The 16,944-nt window shown below is 58.3% G+C and overlaps 4 protein-coding genes across 4 annotated transcripts; 3 read left to right on the plus strand and 1 right to left on the minus strand.

Annotated features, from left to right (window-relative positions):
- Positions 1-7,266: 7,266 nt before the first annotated feature.
- On the minus strand, positions 7,267-8,117 carry PLICBS_004943 (uncharacterized protein; the record flags this gene model as incomplete). The annotated part of the gene is made up of 5 exons (XM_018325668.2): positions 7,267-7,323; positions 7,382-7,500; positions 7,567-7,677; positions 7,729-7,746; positions 7,799-8,117. 5 exons carry the CDS (start codon positions 8,115-8,117, stop codon positions 7,267-7,269), a joined length of 624 nt encoding a protein of 207 aa, XP_018175420.2.
- An 883-nt stretch (positions 8,118-9,000) lies between these two features.
- Positions 9,001-11,033, plus strand: PLICBS_004944 (cell death protease; the record flags this gene model as incomplete). The annotated part of the gene is made up of 3 exons (XM_018325667.2): positions 9,001-9,176; positions 9,240-9,600; positions 9,657-11,033. 3 exons carry the CDS (start codon positions 9,001-9,003, stop codon positions 11,031-11,033), a joined length of 1,914 nt encoding a protein of 637 aa, XP_018175419.2.
- Positions 11,034-12,510: 1,477 nt separating this feature from the next.
- On the plus strand, positions 12,511-14,357 carry PLICBS_004945 (uncharacterized protein; the record flags this gene model as incomplete). Its single annotated transcript, XM_018325666.2, has 8 exons — positions 12,511-12,725; positions 12,781-12,876; positions 12,925-13,049; positions 13,103-13,651; positions 13,707-13,749; positions 13,808-13,884; positions 13,934-14,107; positions 14,155-14,357. 8 exons carry the CDS (start codon positions 12,511-12,513, stop codon positions 14,355-14,357), a joined length of 1,482 nt encoding a protein of 493 aa, XP_018175418.2.
- Positions 14,358-15,383: 1,026 nt separating this feature from the next.
- On the plus strand, positions 15,384-16,576 carry PLICBS_004946 (uncharacterized protein; the record flags this gene model as incomplete). The annotated part of the gene is made up of 2 exons (XM_065600626.1): positions 15,384-15,485; positions 15,614-16,576. The coding sequence occupies 2 exons, from the start codon at positions 15,384-15,386 to the stop codon at positions 16,574-16,576; spliced, it is 1,065 nt and encodes a 354-aa protein (XP_065456698.1).
- Positions 16,577-16,944: the final 368 nt, after the last annotated feature.

A 16,944-nucleotide genomic window follows, 5' to 3' on the forward strand; every position in this document is an offset into this window, starting at 1 on the left:
CCGGGGGAGACTGTGTGCCTCGTTCTTGTAGACGACGAACAACGCCCGGGTGCCCAGGGCTGGACACGAGTGTGGCCCAATGGTGTTTACCAGGGCATCCACTCCGCATCAAAGCGCATAGAATGGATATCGGCATCTGGTACGCAGCAGACGGACCGGGAGGAAGTTCGAGCTACCATGCACGGCGGGGGCTTGAGTGGTGGGCCGCGAGGTAGGGGTCCAGGTCGTTGCAAGCAGGACGACGTATGTACTTGGTACGACTATGTAACCGCAGGAGATTGACCTCTTGTCAAACCCAAGGCATGCTGTACCGTATGGTACAGGCGAGGTCACGACCAGGAGGGATGCATCTTAATGCGCTGGAAGTGTGCGGGTTGGTGTGTGGAGCGCCCGCTCGAGTGGAGGCCCGGTCTGTATGAGTCGAAGATGCCTCCGACTGGCTCTTGAGGCAACGACGTCCCTGTGCCCTCGCCCGGCGCCGAAGCTGAGAGGGGCCAGGCACACGATTCTCGTGACTGGCCTCGCACTAGGAGGATCTGCTGCTGGCGGGCAGGGACCGCCCCGGCCGGCTGATCCAGGATGTTGTCGATGTGAGACCCGGGCAGCTCGTCTGAACCACCGCCCCTCTCCAGCGCCGGCCGTACATGGCGGAACGTCTGAGCGCACTCGAATACCACATCCTGCTCATATTCCTGCCAGCCCTACCGGCGGCGAGAGCCGAACGAGGCACCGTCTGACTGGTGGATCAAGACAAGACGGTCGGAGCGTCCATACCGCTTCCTGATGGGAAACACAGAGCGCACACGATCCTTCGGGTGGCCGACGGCCCATGAGAGGAATGGCCACACGCTGTCGAATGCCAGGGAGTCGTGGCGCGGGATACCCGACGACGGCGAGCCATCAGCTCCTCGCGGCACCGCAGGCTGGCGGTCAGGAGGCCAGGCGTCGCTGCAACGAGACGTGAAACTCTTCCAGGGATAAGCTTGTCCCGTATGACGGGCATTGACGGCAACTGGGTCCAGGGGTGGCACCGGTATCACCTGCGACCGGATTGGCGTCTGTCCGTGGGCGATACCGCTGTCCACTGACCAGACGGCCCCATGCGACCCACCGTGTGTCCGGGATTAGCATGCTATCGGGAGATGCCGAGGTGAAGCATCGGACCATCCAGCGCTCGGGTGTGTGACTTGCGACTGTGAAAACGCCCGCCGCCTTCGTCACCAACGTCGGCTGGGGTCTCAGGCTCGCGTGGGGCGGGGAAGCACGCGGCGTGCCGCAATGCAGGTCATGATAGGGACGGTAGTGAACCACAACGCTTGGACAAAGGACGAAACGAAGCCTAAAGTCTACTCGCGATACCTCAGAAGTCCCTGCTGCCCGTTCCTTCGGGTGCACAGGCTAAGGAGCGTCCTCGTCATGTCACCTCAGGAGGCACAGCCGCCTGCTGTTTTGCTCTGTCAAGGATTGGTGTGCCTTCGCGAGACGTGGCGACGCCGACGGATGCGAGTTCCAGAATGGGATGATTTGAAACGAATTGCTGCTACACTGAAGGTGCATCGCGGTGTCGCCCATGACTTCGGCCATGTGACGAAGCATTGCCTCGATGTCGAGCCGTTTCCAAACCCGTGCTAAGTTTGCGTACTCTAAGATCAGGCGAGGGCGTGATGTGCTCGACAGCAAGGGTCGCACGGAACTGGGCTCTGTTCGTACGACTCGTGTAGTTCGAAGACATGTCACCGGCTCGTCACCGGCATTGGACGCCAGAAATTACGGTTTGCAAGCTGCTACCTCAGCTGTATCGCGCGGACTGTGTCTTGTTCGGGTATTCCTGATGCCAAGTTTAGGAAGGATCGCGATAGGCCCGACTATCACTGCCACGGTATTAGGGGCTCAGAGGCGCGTGGACGGGAAAAGCGCCGGCGGCCCGCCAGCACCGCGCGTGACGCTGGCCGGAGGCCGGAATCGAAAGACTCGGTTTCCGCAGCCGTGAGTCCCTAGTCACCTCGTAACGAGATCCTTTTCGAGAAGACCGATCGCCGCTTGACGGGACAGCCCAGGGGTAGGGGTCGTGGCTGATGGCCCCCAGCTTCACACGACGGACTCAAAGGGTCGTTCTCGAGAATTTGTCAACGGCTCTCGGGCTTTGCAGCGCGAGCTTTGGATAGGAGACAAGCCTGGCCTGTTTTGGCTGGTCGAAACGGCCAGAGCGCAGTCCAAAGAAGCCCATGGTTCCATCGTCCATCCATGACCTGGGTGGGAGTGGGGTCGACACCGCGCGCCGCACGTTTCAGCCCAACGGCGGTTGGACATCTCAGCACGGCGTCTTCTGCAGGAACGGGAGGCCTGACTGGACCCGATGAATTGACAGTTCCGAGCATCAAGACGAGTGCTACCGTACAGTACTGTTCCGAGTGCTGCATCGAGCAGGTATTGCATTAGAGTTCTGCTCCGCCGCGGTGCGGCACAGAGTCCTGGCATTTGAGCCGGGTCCCACAAGCGAGTCGAGGAGAGTTGGCCACTTACTCGGCCACAGGGCTCTGTATTTGGGGACATCCAACCCAGCCCGCGGCAAATTATTCGTTGCCAGCGTCATCAATGCCGGGTCTCCTCGTTCAATTGATGCTAGTCATGAGCAGTCAGCCGGTGCGTGACGCGTGCAGCGCGTCGAGGCCGGCCACTGTGAGATCGCGGCTGGCCACCTCTAGGCAGGCGGCCGGGCGCCACGGTGGTGTGAAGCTGCATTGATATCGGCAGTGCCAGTGGTTGACGATGATGAGGTGGGTAGAAGGCAGCACCCGCTTCGTGTCACGCAAGGGGAAGACGACCCCCACGTGCCCCTTGCACCTTGGGCGCGAACGTATGGAAGTGCGTAGCTCGCGAAGTATTTCGTGCTGCAGGGACATGTTGCTACATACCAGGTACCTGCCAGTACGTAGCGAGCGCTCGCATCATCAGCAGGCTTCTGCTTTGCTTCAAGGCGTATAATGTACATAAGGTACTACCTACCTTTGCTTGAGCTGAGGTACGGCGAAACGCGCACCACGATGCACGCCTCATGTACCACCAAGTCGCAAGTACCTACTCGGCAGGTGCCTCCGCCGTCCATGAACGTTTCCTGTCCAGAAGGCAGGAACGATGTGGTGGCTGGTGTTTCCGTTGCGAACCACTGCACCTCCACCTCCCTCCATCGCTCCTTCCAACCAACCCCGATGAGTACAAGGGATCGGGCCGGACCAGACGCATTTCGGCTGCATACCGAGGGAAGGAGCAGACCATGGCATCGCCGCCGACGGAAGCCTTGCTCTCCGTTTAGTCCCTGCCCCTGAGCGCTGCTGGCAGGTCGACCACCAAGCCTTGCCGTACGTAAGAGAGCTGGCAGGCACGTCACTTGGTGATATTGGCTGGGGCACGGAATATTAAATGTTTATCCGGGTGCTAGTGATGCGACTGAGGAGCCAACCTGACTTCCCTTGCCTCCAGGTCACCTCACCAGCTTGTCAGTCTAGCTTCTCCTCCCTCATTACCCTCTTCTTGCCTGGAGCCGGGCTGAGGTCCCCGCCAGCACTCGGCCGGTGGACCACGCTCGACAGCCTGCTGCACCGAAAATCCTGATCGATTTGCAAAGCAACGCGAGCATGGCCGACGTGTTTCACCGCAGTGTTTTCGCCTTTGGGTATCCTTTAAACGCCTGGGCCTCGGTCGTTCCGCCGACTCGCCACGGAACCGGGCAAGCCTGGGGCTGCCTGCAAGCCTCGGACAATCACGGCAGACCTCGTGCAAAACCAGCAGCCGCTTAAGCGAAGAGGGCGGTAGGTAACGCGCCGGCCGTCGCTGTATCCTCGACATTGCACCAGTACGTGACACAAGATGCTGGCGGCGCATAAAAGGAGAGGGTTGGCCTGTGGGTTTGTGCAAAGTGCGGGAGCTGGGATGGCCCTTCGGCGGGAACAGGCTCGGCAGTTGCAAGCAGGTGCTGGCCGTGTTGACCGCGAAACAGGTGACAAACATGAACCCAAACTCGAAGCCTGGCTGGCAAGACCCACGACGCGATCCTTGTGCCGATCCGGTCCGTCGTCTCCAGACGCCAGACCCCTGTCTGAGCCCCATTACCTTGCGCCTGATAGTTTCATCTCGACTCAACTTGCATCAGGCCGGATGGGCTTTCACGACGTTACCTCGGGCCGTCTATCTTGCCTTTGGAGGGCCGCTCCATCCCATACTTTTGGTCAGAATCCTCACTAGTTGCTTAGCGATGCGCGCCTCGAGCAAGTTTTCTGAGCACGCGCCTCTTTCGCCCAGACCGTCGCGACTCGGTGCCATAGCTATGTCCGCCGTGTACATTCTACGGCAGGCAAATAAGCTACCGCTCGGACTGATTTGACCTGACACAGCTTAGGCGCTACGACACTCCTGACAATTGCAGCGGGAGGATACATAGCCTCAACAGATCAACCAAACACGTACCCAGCCAAACCCGACTACGATTCCCAGAGCAAGCTTTTCCCTTGTCGGGGTAAGAGGTCATTCACATGCCACGTGCCGGACCACCTTGTCCTACCATCTCGTGGAACCAAAACGGCGGCATTCAGCGCGCGTGATCGTCGAGCCAAGCCTGCTGAGCTTCGAGAGTTGAGGTTGCTCTGCGGCGCGTCATCCGACTCCCTATCCTCTATCCTGACAAGTCGGGATCCTAGCTATCGACGACAGCCCAAGGCTCTCGTGTTGCGGCCGAATGAGCAAAAACGCAATCATGTCGACAGCCATTTCACGTTCATAGAACTTAGAATCATCTCCGTGCGCCAGTGGCTGGCCTGGTCCGAACCTCCCCGGCGCCCGGTTGATGGTTGCCGTGGTCCTCCAATTTCCTGGAGCGCCCTCCCGGGCTGCAACCGCACCGGATCCCGCCTCTTTTTTTAGCAGCCCCCGTATTTTCGACACCCTGGTGCAACTCCGTCGGCTCCGATCTGAAGAAACGCAAGCTTGTGAAGAACTGCAGCTCCACCGTTCGCTGAGGAGCACACAGAGCACGGACTACTCCGCCAGGAACGCGAATGCGCAGAGAAGTAGTCCGCACGAAGCACTCATCCCAGACTCGACGGGCATGAACCTGCGGTCATCTTGCTCTTGCGCCGTTGCATTAGTTTGCTGTTGCCCTCACCGCCTCTCCTTCCACGCGTTGTCGCACCAACTGTGGTTAGGCCATCGTCTTCAAGAATGATGCAGAGACCACAGAGTACGGATACATAGAAGATCCCGCATGCACCCCATTGCTCTAGGCGTGGGGATTGGGCGCGGCAACTGTCAGGTCCGATGCAAACTAAACAGATTGGGGAGCATCCAGTAGATTAGGCTCGCCTATCCCATGCACACACCTTACTCGTGCAGAGCGTCGACTTCAGTCCCGATGCCTGCAGCAGATGCAAGACAGCTGAGCAACGACGGGGAACAAGGGCTCGGGTGTTTCAGGGCCGGCTGAACGCCCAGCGCCATAATGGGACAAAGTCCCTCGAAGAGGCAACAACAGGGGTTCGTGTGGCCCTTGGACAATCATCGGCTTTCCGAGAACGTCTCCAGGATCCGTCATTTTGCGTCAATGACGGTGGTTCATATGAACTACTGTGCTGCAGTAACCAGAACAACCTCAACTTAGGAAGGGTTCCCTGGCCCAGTCCCTCGCCTTGTCCTCAAAGCGGTCAACGTAGTTACCTTGACCCGTATGTACACGAAGTCTTGGCAGAAATGTGCAGGCATCCATTGCAGCATCGGTCTCGTTCAATACCGGGGAGTCCTGGCACTGCAGGCGAGTGCTATCTTGCGTATTTGTCAACAACCCGCCACTCTTGTGCCCCAGAAAGAGGACTGAAGTTCATCGTGGCCCCGCGTTCGTCCCAAGTGCCCCAGTTCTCTCCCCCATCCCCCATCGACAAGCAGAATATGTTTTCCATTGTTATCCACACACTCCGTTTGGGCCCGCGGAGGGAAACATCCTGCGGCCGACAGTCGGTCCGATATGAGAAGTCAAATCGCGGCACTTGATTCAGGCGAAACCAACGCACCTGAGGTCGAGATCGAAACGTCTGGTTTTGCCCCGAGTCTCATCCGCGTCCACCCTGGGAAGAGGCTCGAGTCCCTTCTTTTATGCGGGTTGGTCTGACCATTGTGGATTCTCCGTGAGTCTCAAGAGGTTTTCTTCCGATCTAACACATGACTTGAATTCTAGGGCAGCGCACCAACCCATCATTGAGGAGACTCGAAAATTCCTCTGTGCCGGGGGACAGTCCCAGGTGGCGTCCAAACGCATCTTCTCCACGCCCTCCACAATGCGTTTCGGACTGTCTAACGGTCCTGAAACGGTCTATCGGGCGATCTGAGTGACGGTTCCGCTGTCACGGAACCTGCTCCGTTTCAGGCGTGAAGCTGCGCTTGCTTCTCGCTCGTGTCATGGGTAGCGGTTCGGGTTCTTATCTCGCTGTCTTCACATTCACTTTTGGGGCCTCCAGAGCAGCTCAATTAGCACGCGCTTCTACAGGCAGATCGTCTCCGACAGAGCAGCAACAACTCCCGCCCTCGACATGACGACCTTGGCCTCGGGCCACGTCTTTCGGGTTACGGCATCGAGCAGCCTTACATGCCAGGTAATGTGAGACCGAGCGGGCGGCTGCGTCGGAGAATTTTGCACGGGAGGCTGCAGGACAGCTCGGACGCAACGCAGGTTCTAGGATGTCTGGGAACCACAACGACACACCAGCGTGTGCTTGTACGCATCACATACTCGGGGGAAATCGAGCATATGGCACAGCACGACAGGCGCCGGACGAGGCGTCAGACTTGCAGTCTGCCTAGGTGCGTCCGAGTGCCACATGGCGAGGTCACACGTCGTAGGACAAGCACCCGGTTCCCCCGTCAAGTGATCGGTTGGGCGCAGACTGTCACTGTTGACAGATGCAGATGCAGACAGTGACTGCGGCAGACCAGCGGTGCTTCGCCTTCGAAGCCAGAGAGGAAGTTTGAGCGGTTGGACGAACAGGGCAAGGTATTGACTGCGGGTGCAGGCTTGCATGAAGCAAGGCTCTGGGCGTGGATGCCATGGGACACGAACGCACGCAAGCAAAGAGACACGTGGTCACGGCGATGCCCGCTCGTGACATTACCCATGCAGACCGTCTGGAAGGCTTTGTCTTCGGCCTGCCGGGCCTTCATAAGCACGTAGTCGACGGCATCTGAAGAAACGTCGAGGCAGATAGTATGCGTATTCGAAAGCACGATCTAGAATAGGTCGTTTACTGCCTTGTCTGCATCCTTTTGTATCAACTCTCTCATACCCTAGCAGGTGGTTAGCACAAGCTGCGGCGAGGCCGATTCGCAGGCGGATCGGACTGACCGGTGGCATGATCGGGTTGCCGCTCTCGTCCACGACATAGCGGAACGGCATCTCCGTGCTCTCGTGCTCGTTGAACTTGAGTTCGGGAAAATCGACATGCGGTACCTTGTCGAGCGGGACTGGCCAAGTCAGCAAAGCGTGCCCCGTGGCAAGGCAACCAACCACTCGACATGGGATGGACTCACTCCTGTCTTGCACGACCAGGCGCGTCACTCTCACTGCTGTGTCTGTGGTCATTTGCTTGGGGCCCAGCCTGCGGCCCTCGAATCCCTTCTTCCTCAGCTCTGAGGTTCGGTCTGGGCACGTCAGCAACCCAACAGGAAGACTCCGTCCAGGACAATACATACCTCTTGGGGGGTCATCGCCTGCGAGTCGAGGTCAGTCAAAATCGCTCACACTGGCGGAGGCCTCACATACCCAGGATGCCACCGAACAGGAAGGCGTCAAAAGTGTCGCCATCCTCTGGCGACAGGTCCTTGGTCGCGGCCGGGTCCAGGAGGCAGACTCGCGACTTGTTGGCGGCGTAGAGCTCCTCGACGCCGCGCTGCTCGGCGGTAAAGGCCGCGTTGCCGGCTAGCGCCTCGGGAACTCGGAACGCGGGCGGAAGGCTTGACAGGATGAAACGGCCCCTCGAGTCGCGCGTCTCGCTTGCGATGGCGGCGTACTCGAGTTCTGACCAGGGGCCCAGCTCCGGGTCGAGGTGCTCGACGATGAAGGTTTTGCCTTCGGTTGCCATGGCTGCGCCGGTCGGATGAGAGGTCTTTACTGTGTTTGCAATGCGTTTAATATTGAGTGCTGCACGGGGCTGCCACGTTCAGAGCCGTCCACACGCGTTTTGGCGACTCAATCTTGATATGTGATGGGACTGGCGCTCTTGAAGAGTTTCAAGATTTGGCTGACGCAGAGCTCCATCGGTGGCGCCGTGTGTAGTGGAACTACCCGCTGGGTTGTAACTCGGCCGGTTTGATGAGCCCAGCATCAGCGCACATCACCGCCCGAATTGAAACGTAGACGAGCCAAGCTGACATAATTTTCGTATTCCAGAGAAATTAGGCAAATCAGCAATATCCAAATCTCGCATCAATCACGAATCAAAGGACCGTTGGTGAAGTAAGAACCCGAATGGAAGTGGCTGCCAAGGCTGCGCTTCAATGGAAAAAAGTAGCCTACCCTGCACCACGACCCTTATTCAGATCCGCTTTCGGCAGTGCCAGCACGGACCAGGCGTTGCGGCCGCTGCGGCCGCTGCCAATCGGGGCCTTCTCAGCCTACCAAATCCCACCAGGCCGCCAACACCTGATGCCCTTTCAGCCACTGAGAGCCTCCTATTCAGGGTCTCTGGCTGCGCCCCGTGTGCCGCCCGTCCATGCCGGGCTGGGATCCTTGGATGCTTACGCCATCAGTTGGCCCCGACACATGCCACCTCGCCTCAATCCACACGGCGCATCGTCACCAGCAAACACACGGCGCCGCGCATCGACATCGACATCGACGGCCGTCTCGCCATCCGCGGCTCATGATATAAAATCCCCTTCCGTCGATCGTCCGCCTTCGCCTTCTCTTCCCGGCCGGTCGCGCCATCACGCTCTCGTGCCGTAAGCGCGAGCCATCCGTTCGTAATGGCCTGGCTGTCCTGCTTGTCATCGCGGCCGCTTGGCCAGCGCTGGCCAGCGGCATTGCTTCTGGCTCTCTGGACCACCGCCGGATTGGCAGGGAGCAAGTCGGCAGCCGATTACTATGTCCGCGACCTGCCCGGCGTTCCCAAGGACTCTGCTCCGATCAAGATGCATGCTGGGTATGTCACCCCCGCAGCGCCGGATTGAAGCGCCGACCTTTTTGCTTACCGCCGTCTCCGCAGACACATCGAAGTGACGCCCGAGCACAACGGAAACCTTTTCTTCTGGCACTTCCAGAACAAGCACATCGCGAACCGACAGCGGACCGTGATCTGGGTCAACGGAGGCCCCGGCTGTAGCTCCGAAGATGGCGCCCTGATGGAGATTGGCCCGTATCGAGTCAAGGACAAGGATACGCTGGCTTTGAACAATGGCTCGTGGAACGAGTTTGCCAATCTGCTCTTCGTCGACAACCCCGTGGGCACGGGCTTCAGCTACGTCGACACGGACAGCTACATTCACGAGCTGGACACAATGGCAGAACAGTTCGTCCAATTCCTCGAGGAATTCTTCAAGATTTTCCCTGAATACGACCAAGATGACGTGAGTTTACTGTCCTCCGCAGCATTTTGTCTTATTTCCATCCTAACCGCTCTCAGATCTACATCTCCGGAGAATCATACGCCGGCCAGCACATCCCCTACATCGCAAAGGGCATCTTGGATCGCAACAAGAAGAAGCAAGGCAAGGAGTGGAACCTCAAGGGCCTGCTGATCGGAAACGGCTGGATCTCCCCCAACGACCAATACCCGGCTTACATCAAGTTTGCCCTCGAGAAGGGCATCCTGAAGAAGGACGAGGACAACACCAAGAGGCTTCAGGACATGCAAAACAACTGCGATCGGCTGCGGGCTAGCAACCCCGACCACGTCGACTACTCGGAATGCGAGAGCATCCTGTCGACAATGCTGAAGCTCACAAAGAACGGAAACGGAAACGATGCCTGCTGGAACATGTACGATGTGCGCCTGAAGGACTCGTACCCCAGCTGTGGCATGAACTGGCCGCCGGACCTGTCCAGCGTGACGCCGTATCTGAGGCGCGCTGATGTTACAAGGGCCCTGCACGTCAACGGCCAGAAGAACACTGGCTGGCAGGAGTGCAGCGGCGCGGTTACCTCTGCTTTCAAGACTCAAAACTCTCGGCCGTCGATCGAGCTGCTTCCCAATCTGATCAAGGAGGTACCGATACTTCTCTTTTCCGGTGCAGAAGACCTGATTTGCAATCACTACGGCACCGAGGAATTGATCGATAACATGGAGTGGAACGGTGGCAAGGGTTTCGAAGTGACGCCAGGAAACTGGGCTCCCCGGCGCAACTGGACTTTTGAAGGCGAGGACGCTGGCTTCTGGCAAGAAGCTCGCAACCTAACCTATGTTCTCTTCCGCGATGCGTCTCACATGGTGCCCTTCGACTACCCTCGTCGGTCCCGCGACATGCTTGATCGGTTCATGGGCGTGGACATTAGCAGCATTGGTGGCGAGCCCACGGACAGCCGCATCGACGGCGAGAAAGGCCCCGAGACCACTGTGGGTGGCGCATCAAACCACACTCAAAGCGCAGAGAAGGAGGCCAAGAAGAAGATCAACGACGCGAAGTGGGCTGCGTATCAGCGATCCGGAGAAGTGGTCTTGATCATCGTTGTGATCGCGGCCGGCGCTTGGGGCTTCTTCATTTGGCGGCAGCGTCGCAAGGGCGCTGCTTACAGTGCCCTCAGTGGAGAGGAGAACAACAGCCGTGGAAGCTCTCGCATGCCCGCCATGCGCCGTAGACACGGCGGTGGCGACATCGAGGCGGCTGCTTTTGACGAGACGCGCCTCGACAATCTGCGTGTGGAGAGCCCCTTGGCCCACGATGGAAGCAAGTATAGCATTGGCGACGACAGTGACGAGGAAGAGGCGGATAACAAGCGGTTCAACGGCGAGACGAAAGGAAACAACACTGGAGCCGGCAGGGATCTCGTCAGCAAGCCTTGAGCTGTGTGCTGGCGGCGTCCCGGCGCACAGCACATTTCGCCAAGCATTCGTAGGTGTTGGAGGCGTTGTGCGGTTGCATCTTCGTATATAGCTGAGAGAAATGTTATTTCATGGTTTGTTTGCTGTTGCGTCGAAATGTTCTGCATGGCCATGGTCGTGAATGCAAACACTCTCAAGCATATTGCTCGATTTATCGACATTTGAAGCCTGACGTCTGCGCGCACCGCTACATCGTAGAGTGGTGTGGGACGTCCATCAACCGACCACCTGGCGATCATTCATGTGTCACGACACAATTACCATCCACGCTGCGTTTATTTTGCTCTAAATTCTATAAAATGTGCAAGTCTCGTAGTCTTCAAATTCAGCGCGCAGTGATGTGTCAACAATGGCCTTCTTGTCTGCCGGTTGTGGGCGCAAGGGGCATCTCGCGTGCGAAAGCAGCCACGCTCTCCTCCCGGGCAACCAATCTCAAATGTTCATATTCACTAAAACCATGCGCTCGACAAAGCCCGAGTTTCAGTAATTTGCTCGTGCCTTGCTGCACGAATCGGGTTGCGAGTTCCTGCCTCTGCGGTGGCGAAAGCCCCAACGAGGGACCCGCGTAGGAGAGTTGCCAGCTGGCGCCAGGTGCCCTGAACAGAACCAGAGTGACTCGGCTCTGCTCGCCTAGGGTGCGAGGGCTCGTTTCCCCGGCTGCCGCACATCTCGCGTGTGTGCCTGAGGCTAGAACAGTTGCTGCCGTGCGGTTGCAAACGGCGGTTCCGTTGCCGAGCAGGCAGGTGCGAGCTGCCTGTTCCTTACATACTCCTTGCCTGTGCACACACCCCTCCCTCCTTCTCTCTCCCTCTTCACCTCTCCATCTCTCGTGCATTTGCAGTCTCGCACACGCAGTTCTTTGCACTGCGTTTTCGAGTGGCATTTCTCTCAGCTTCGGCCTCTCTCATCTTCTCGAGGCCGTCACTTGATTTCTTCAAGCTGCGCCTTGCAGGACTCGACGATCCGTTTGCCGCTGCGACTAGCCGGTGATCCGCCCTCCTCGTCACCAAGGGATTTCGCCTTGTTGGAGCACTCAGGTATGTGACATTTCTGTTTCTTTTGTGGTGCAGTGGCTCTCTGCCGTTCATGATCCCCCACCGTTGCCCTCTGCCCTCTCCCTGCATCGTCGCCACTGCATCGTATCATCTCTGAAGGCATGAAAGCTCCCGAGACCATGGGGTGTGCTCATGGAGATGAGAGAGCCCTCCCAGGTGGTCTGTTTGATGGCAGCTTTCGGGAAACCGTGTACTGTTCATTTCCGTGTACTGTTCATCTGGCTGGCACTTCCCATCGGAAGAAGCCCCAAAACGCGAACCAAGCATTCTCTCTTTGATCACACCACTTGAAGTTATTTTCACCAGCGACAAAGATCATTGTGAGACTAACGAAGCAACTAGATAACTGCGTTCGCTTCGCCAAACAAAGCAAACGAAACAACATGTCTGGCTGGGGTAGGCAGTCCGCAGACTCCGCCGGTTGGGGACCTGCTCCTGCGGCGAACGATGCCTGGGGCGGCGGCGCTGCCGCTGCCACCTCCGGCGACTCTTGGGGTGGTGCGGCGAGCACCGATCACACCATGTCCGGCGGTGCCAACAACTGGGACGGTCCTGCTAAGGACTCTGCGGAGAAGCAAACGGCCGATTTCGCCACGGGGTGAGTCTCACTTCGCAGTCCATCCTTGCAGCTGCATACTAACTTTGTCCAAAAGCTTTACTGAGCCCACCGCCTTTGCCGATGGTCCAGATGGCACGATGGAACCTCGCGGCGAGGCAGATGATAAATGTTTCAACTGCGGAGAGCAAGGGTATGTATCACGCTTGACCCTCTGATGATTATGCTAATTGTATCGCAGCCATCGAGTTGCCGAATGCCCCCAGCCTCGGGATACCGCGTGTCGCTACTGCAAGCAGGAGGGACACATGGTACGCGACTGCCCAGACAAGCCAGCCATGGTTTGCAACAACTGCGGTCTGGAAGGTAAGCCTCCGTTTGCGACCCAACGTACTGGCAGCTATGCTAACAGGATCCAGGACACACGCGAAACAACTGCGAGAATGCACGCAAGGTGAACCGAGATCACGTTGCTGATCTCTCCCCGGATGAAGCCTGGGACAAGATCAAAAAGGCCGTCCTGGAGCGAGATGTGGATGACGCAAAGGAAGCCGTCCAGGAGTACGTTAAGGCTACGGGTGGTGCTATCACCTACAGAGAACTCCAGGAAGGCCTGTTCAACGAAGGCGTTGATCTTTTCCTGATTGCCACTGAGAGAACCTTGGTCACCGTCTTCACCAACATGGATCTCCAGGGCAACATGGGAAAGAAGTTCAGCATTTCGTATCGCTTCACGGACAAGCCGGACCGACCTCGGGAGGCTGAGTCGTTCCCGAAGAGTCGCGAGGAGTTGCTTGCCCGTCTCGACGATGCTGGAGAAGTCGTGAACTCCGGTCGTTCCAAGTGCCACAATTGTGGTGAACTTGGCCATGTTGCCAAGTTCTGCACTGAGGAAAGGACGGACAAGCCGGAGCAACCCAAGATCTCGTGCACGAACTGCAACGAAGAGGGCCACCGCCTTCGCGATTGTAGGTGAAACTCTTCGATTGATGCCATCGTTGCAGATGCTAACTTCTTTCCCAGGCCCACAGCCTCGCGTGGACAAATTTGCGTGCAAGAACTGCGGGTAAGTGTGCTGCAATCACAGTCAAGCTTTGGAACTAGAGTCACTGACTGGCAAACAGCAAACCTGGTCACAAGGCGGCCGACTGCGAAGAGCCGGCGAATCTCGACAACGTGGAATGTCGCAAGTGTCATGAAAGTGAGTTGCGGCTCTTTCTGCATTTGTTTCCCTCGCTGACCATCGATAGTGGGACACTTCTCCAAGGACTGTCCTCAGGCAGGCCCTCGTGGATGCCGCAATTGCGGTTCCGAGGAGCACATGGCTCGAGATTGCGATCAACCTCGTAACATGGACCTCGTTACCTGCCGCAACTGTGAGCAGCAGGGCCATATGAGCAGGGACTGCCCGGAGCCCAAGGACTGTGAGTAACCTTTGACACAATCGCGAATGTTCACTGACACAAAATAGGGTCCAAGGTCCAGTGCTCGAACTGCCAAGAATATGGACACACTAAAGTCCGCTGCAAGAAGGCGCCAGCCGACGCAGATGGTTTCGAGAACCAGGGCTTCGACACTGCTGCGGGCACGAACGAGCATCCTGGCAATGACTCTTGGGGCGGCGGAGATGCTGGCCAGGGAGGACAGCAGTCCTACGACAGTGGAGGCTGGTAAGCTCCACGGCTACCAGCGACTGTGATTTCGGTGGAGGTGCGGGTTGGCATGGTCGAGGAACTTGGTGGGCGGGTGTGTCTAGAAGCTGCTTAAGACGGAGTTTGCATGGGCTCGGCGATCAATTGCACTGATCTCCGTCCATGGGTCCGCATGTAGAGTAAACGAGACTGAGCACCACGCAGCTAGGTGATCAGCAGCAGAACAGACACCCGCCAATACGATGCACATGCCGCCACGATGGACTACATGACCGAGTCGGATTTTCAAGGTCAGCCGTGGCCCTTGCGCCTTTAATCCCCCTGCTTCGTATTTTGCGTTTCCCACGAGCTCAGCTGTCCGCTTGGTTCGGAATTCTGGTTTTGTCTTGCCACGGAGCTGGCGACGCGAGACACCCTCGAACCTGACGAGCTGTACGGTGCTGTGCCTTTGAAAGGACAAGGCAATGCCACCGATGGAGCTGATCGACAGAGGCAAGGTCGGCACTGGCAAGTGTCTTCTGACAGCATCCATGGATTGAGGACCGGGACTGAATTTTGCAAGCTCGTCGAGCACATGTCGTTGAATGTGTAACACGCCATTGGATACCAAGCTGCTCCACCTGGCTGCCCGGCGCGTCCGGCACGACGGAGCCATGCTTTGGCTCTGCCGACGGCTTAATCACCACGCCAACCGCGAAATGCAGCAGTCAACACAAATATCTTTGCTCGGATTCTGGCTACCTTGAGGCAAAGCGGTGAGGGCGCGGGACACAGCATTCTGCTGGGCCAAGGTGGTATCGGACCGTGTCTATCGAAGACTAAGTCCGCGATGGCGGAGTTTCCGCGGGCAGGATTCGCGGTTTGACTCATCATCATCCATGATGCTGACTCCTGAGGCTGAGACTGCGTACGGCATACCAAACGTTGGGTAGTATTTAAAGACTTGATGGCCCGCGAACCTTGCTTGACAGAATCTGTTGAGGGATTCTCACCCCATTTCTGCGGATTGAAGCGCGGGTGCCGAGTCTGACATTGTCCGACAAGCACGATGGTGGGCGCCGAGATCATCTTTTACCACTACACGCGGTCGCCCTACGCACGGAGGGTCGAATGGTATCTCGCCCTCAGGGGCATACCGTACAGAGAATGTGTAGGTTGCCTACCTGCCCGGCATGAGTCTACTTGGGCGCAACGGCGCAGTAGCCAGGGGCATCGCCTCATGTGCCTCACATGTGGCACGAAAACTAAACACAATCTGACATCACGAACCACCCACAGCTCCAGCCGCTAGCCATGCCGCGCCCGGACCTCGCGCGCCTGGGCATCGCGTACCGGCGCATCCCCGTGCTGGCCATCGGCCGTGACGTGTATCTGGACACGCGGCTGCAGCTCCGCAAGCTGGAGGAACTAGAAGACAACGTGGCGGCACCGAAGCTCGGCGCGGACACGCCCGAGGGCCTGGCGCTGGAGAGGCTGCTGGAGCTGCTTACGACAGACGGCGGCACGACATTCAGCGGCATCACGTCGCTGCTGCCCGCCGACATGCCGCTGTTTAAGGACGAGGCGTTCGTGCGGGACAGGGCCGACTTTTTGGGAGGCGTCGAGCTGAAGCCCGAGACGATGCGGCGGGCACGGCCGGACGCGCTGCGGGAGCTGGCGGGTGTTTTTCAATTGTTTGAGACGACGCTGCTCGCGGACGGGAGGGATTGGATCCTGGGTGGCACGACGGGGCCGGGCCTGGCGGACATTGAGGCCCTATGGCGGCTGCACTGGATCGTCAACGTACCCGGCGCGCTGCCGGAGACGCACTTTTCGCCGGCGGTGTACCCCAAGGTATACGCATGGATGGCGCGCTTCGACGCGGCAGTCGCGGCGGCACGGGCAGCGCGACTCGGAGACGACCAGCAGCCGCCGTCCCGGCGTGTGCTCTCGGGCGAGGAGGCCGCGAGGGCGATTCTGTCGTCGCCGCTGCACGAGGAGTACGAGGAGGGGCTTGCCTCCGTCGTCGACGCGGGGGACCACGTCGTCGCGGCGCAGGGGCTGGCGAGGGGCGACGTCGTGACGGTGTGGCCGACGGACACGGGCGTGTCGGGCAAGGTCTGCGGCAGGTTGGTGGCGATGAATGGGGACGAGGTGGTGATTGAGACGGAGGCGGATATGGAGGGCGGCAGGGGCGGGACGGTGAGGGTGCATGCCCCGAGGCACGGGTTCAAGGTGCAAAAGGGGACATCGGCGCAGTAGTGGACGGGTGTAGTTGAAGCTGGCATGCGAAGCACACGCATATCCCTACTCATACTTACACGAAGCAGGCGTATATCCCAACTTACATAAAATATAGCTACGAGCGAATGCAAATCTATCAAGTCATCCAGTCAGCGTCAGGGCTCGAGGGGCCGAGCTACAGAGCAAACTGGAGTCGCGAGTCGCACCAAAAGCATACAACTTGATGCGTCTCTAGAATGTGCGTTCTGTGATAGTGCGCCAGTCCGTATACGGACACGTATTTGGAGTTTGGCAGTGCAGACGGCTGCATATGCTTATTTTTTAACATTGCGCAAAAACCACGTCACGGAGGTTCTCATTGCCTGGAGACGTTGCTCCGACATAAG

The sequence above is a fragment of the Purpureocillium lilacinum genome, assembly GCF_023168085.1.
Source record: "Purpureocillium lilacinum CBS 284.36 DNA, scaffold_3, whole genome shotgun sequence".
Classification (NCBI taxonomy): Eukaryota; Fungi; Ascomycota; class Sordariomycetes; order Hypocreales; family Ophiocordycipitaceae; genus Purpureocillium; species Purpureocillium lilacinum.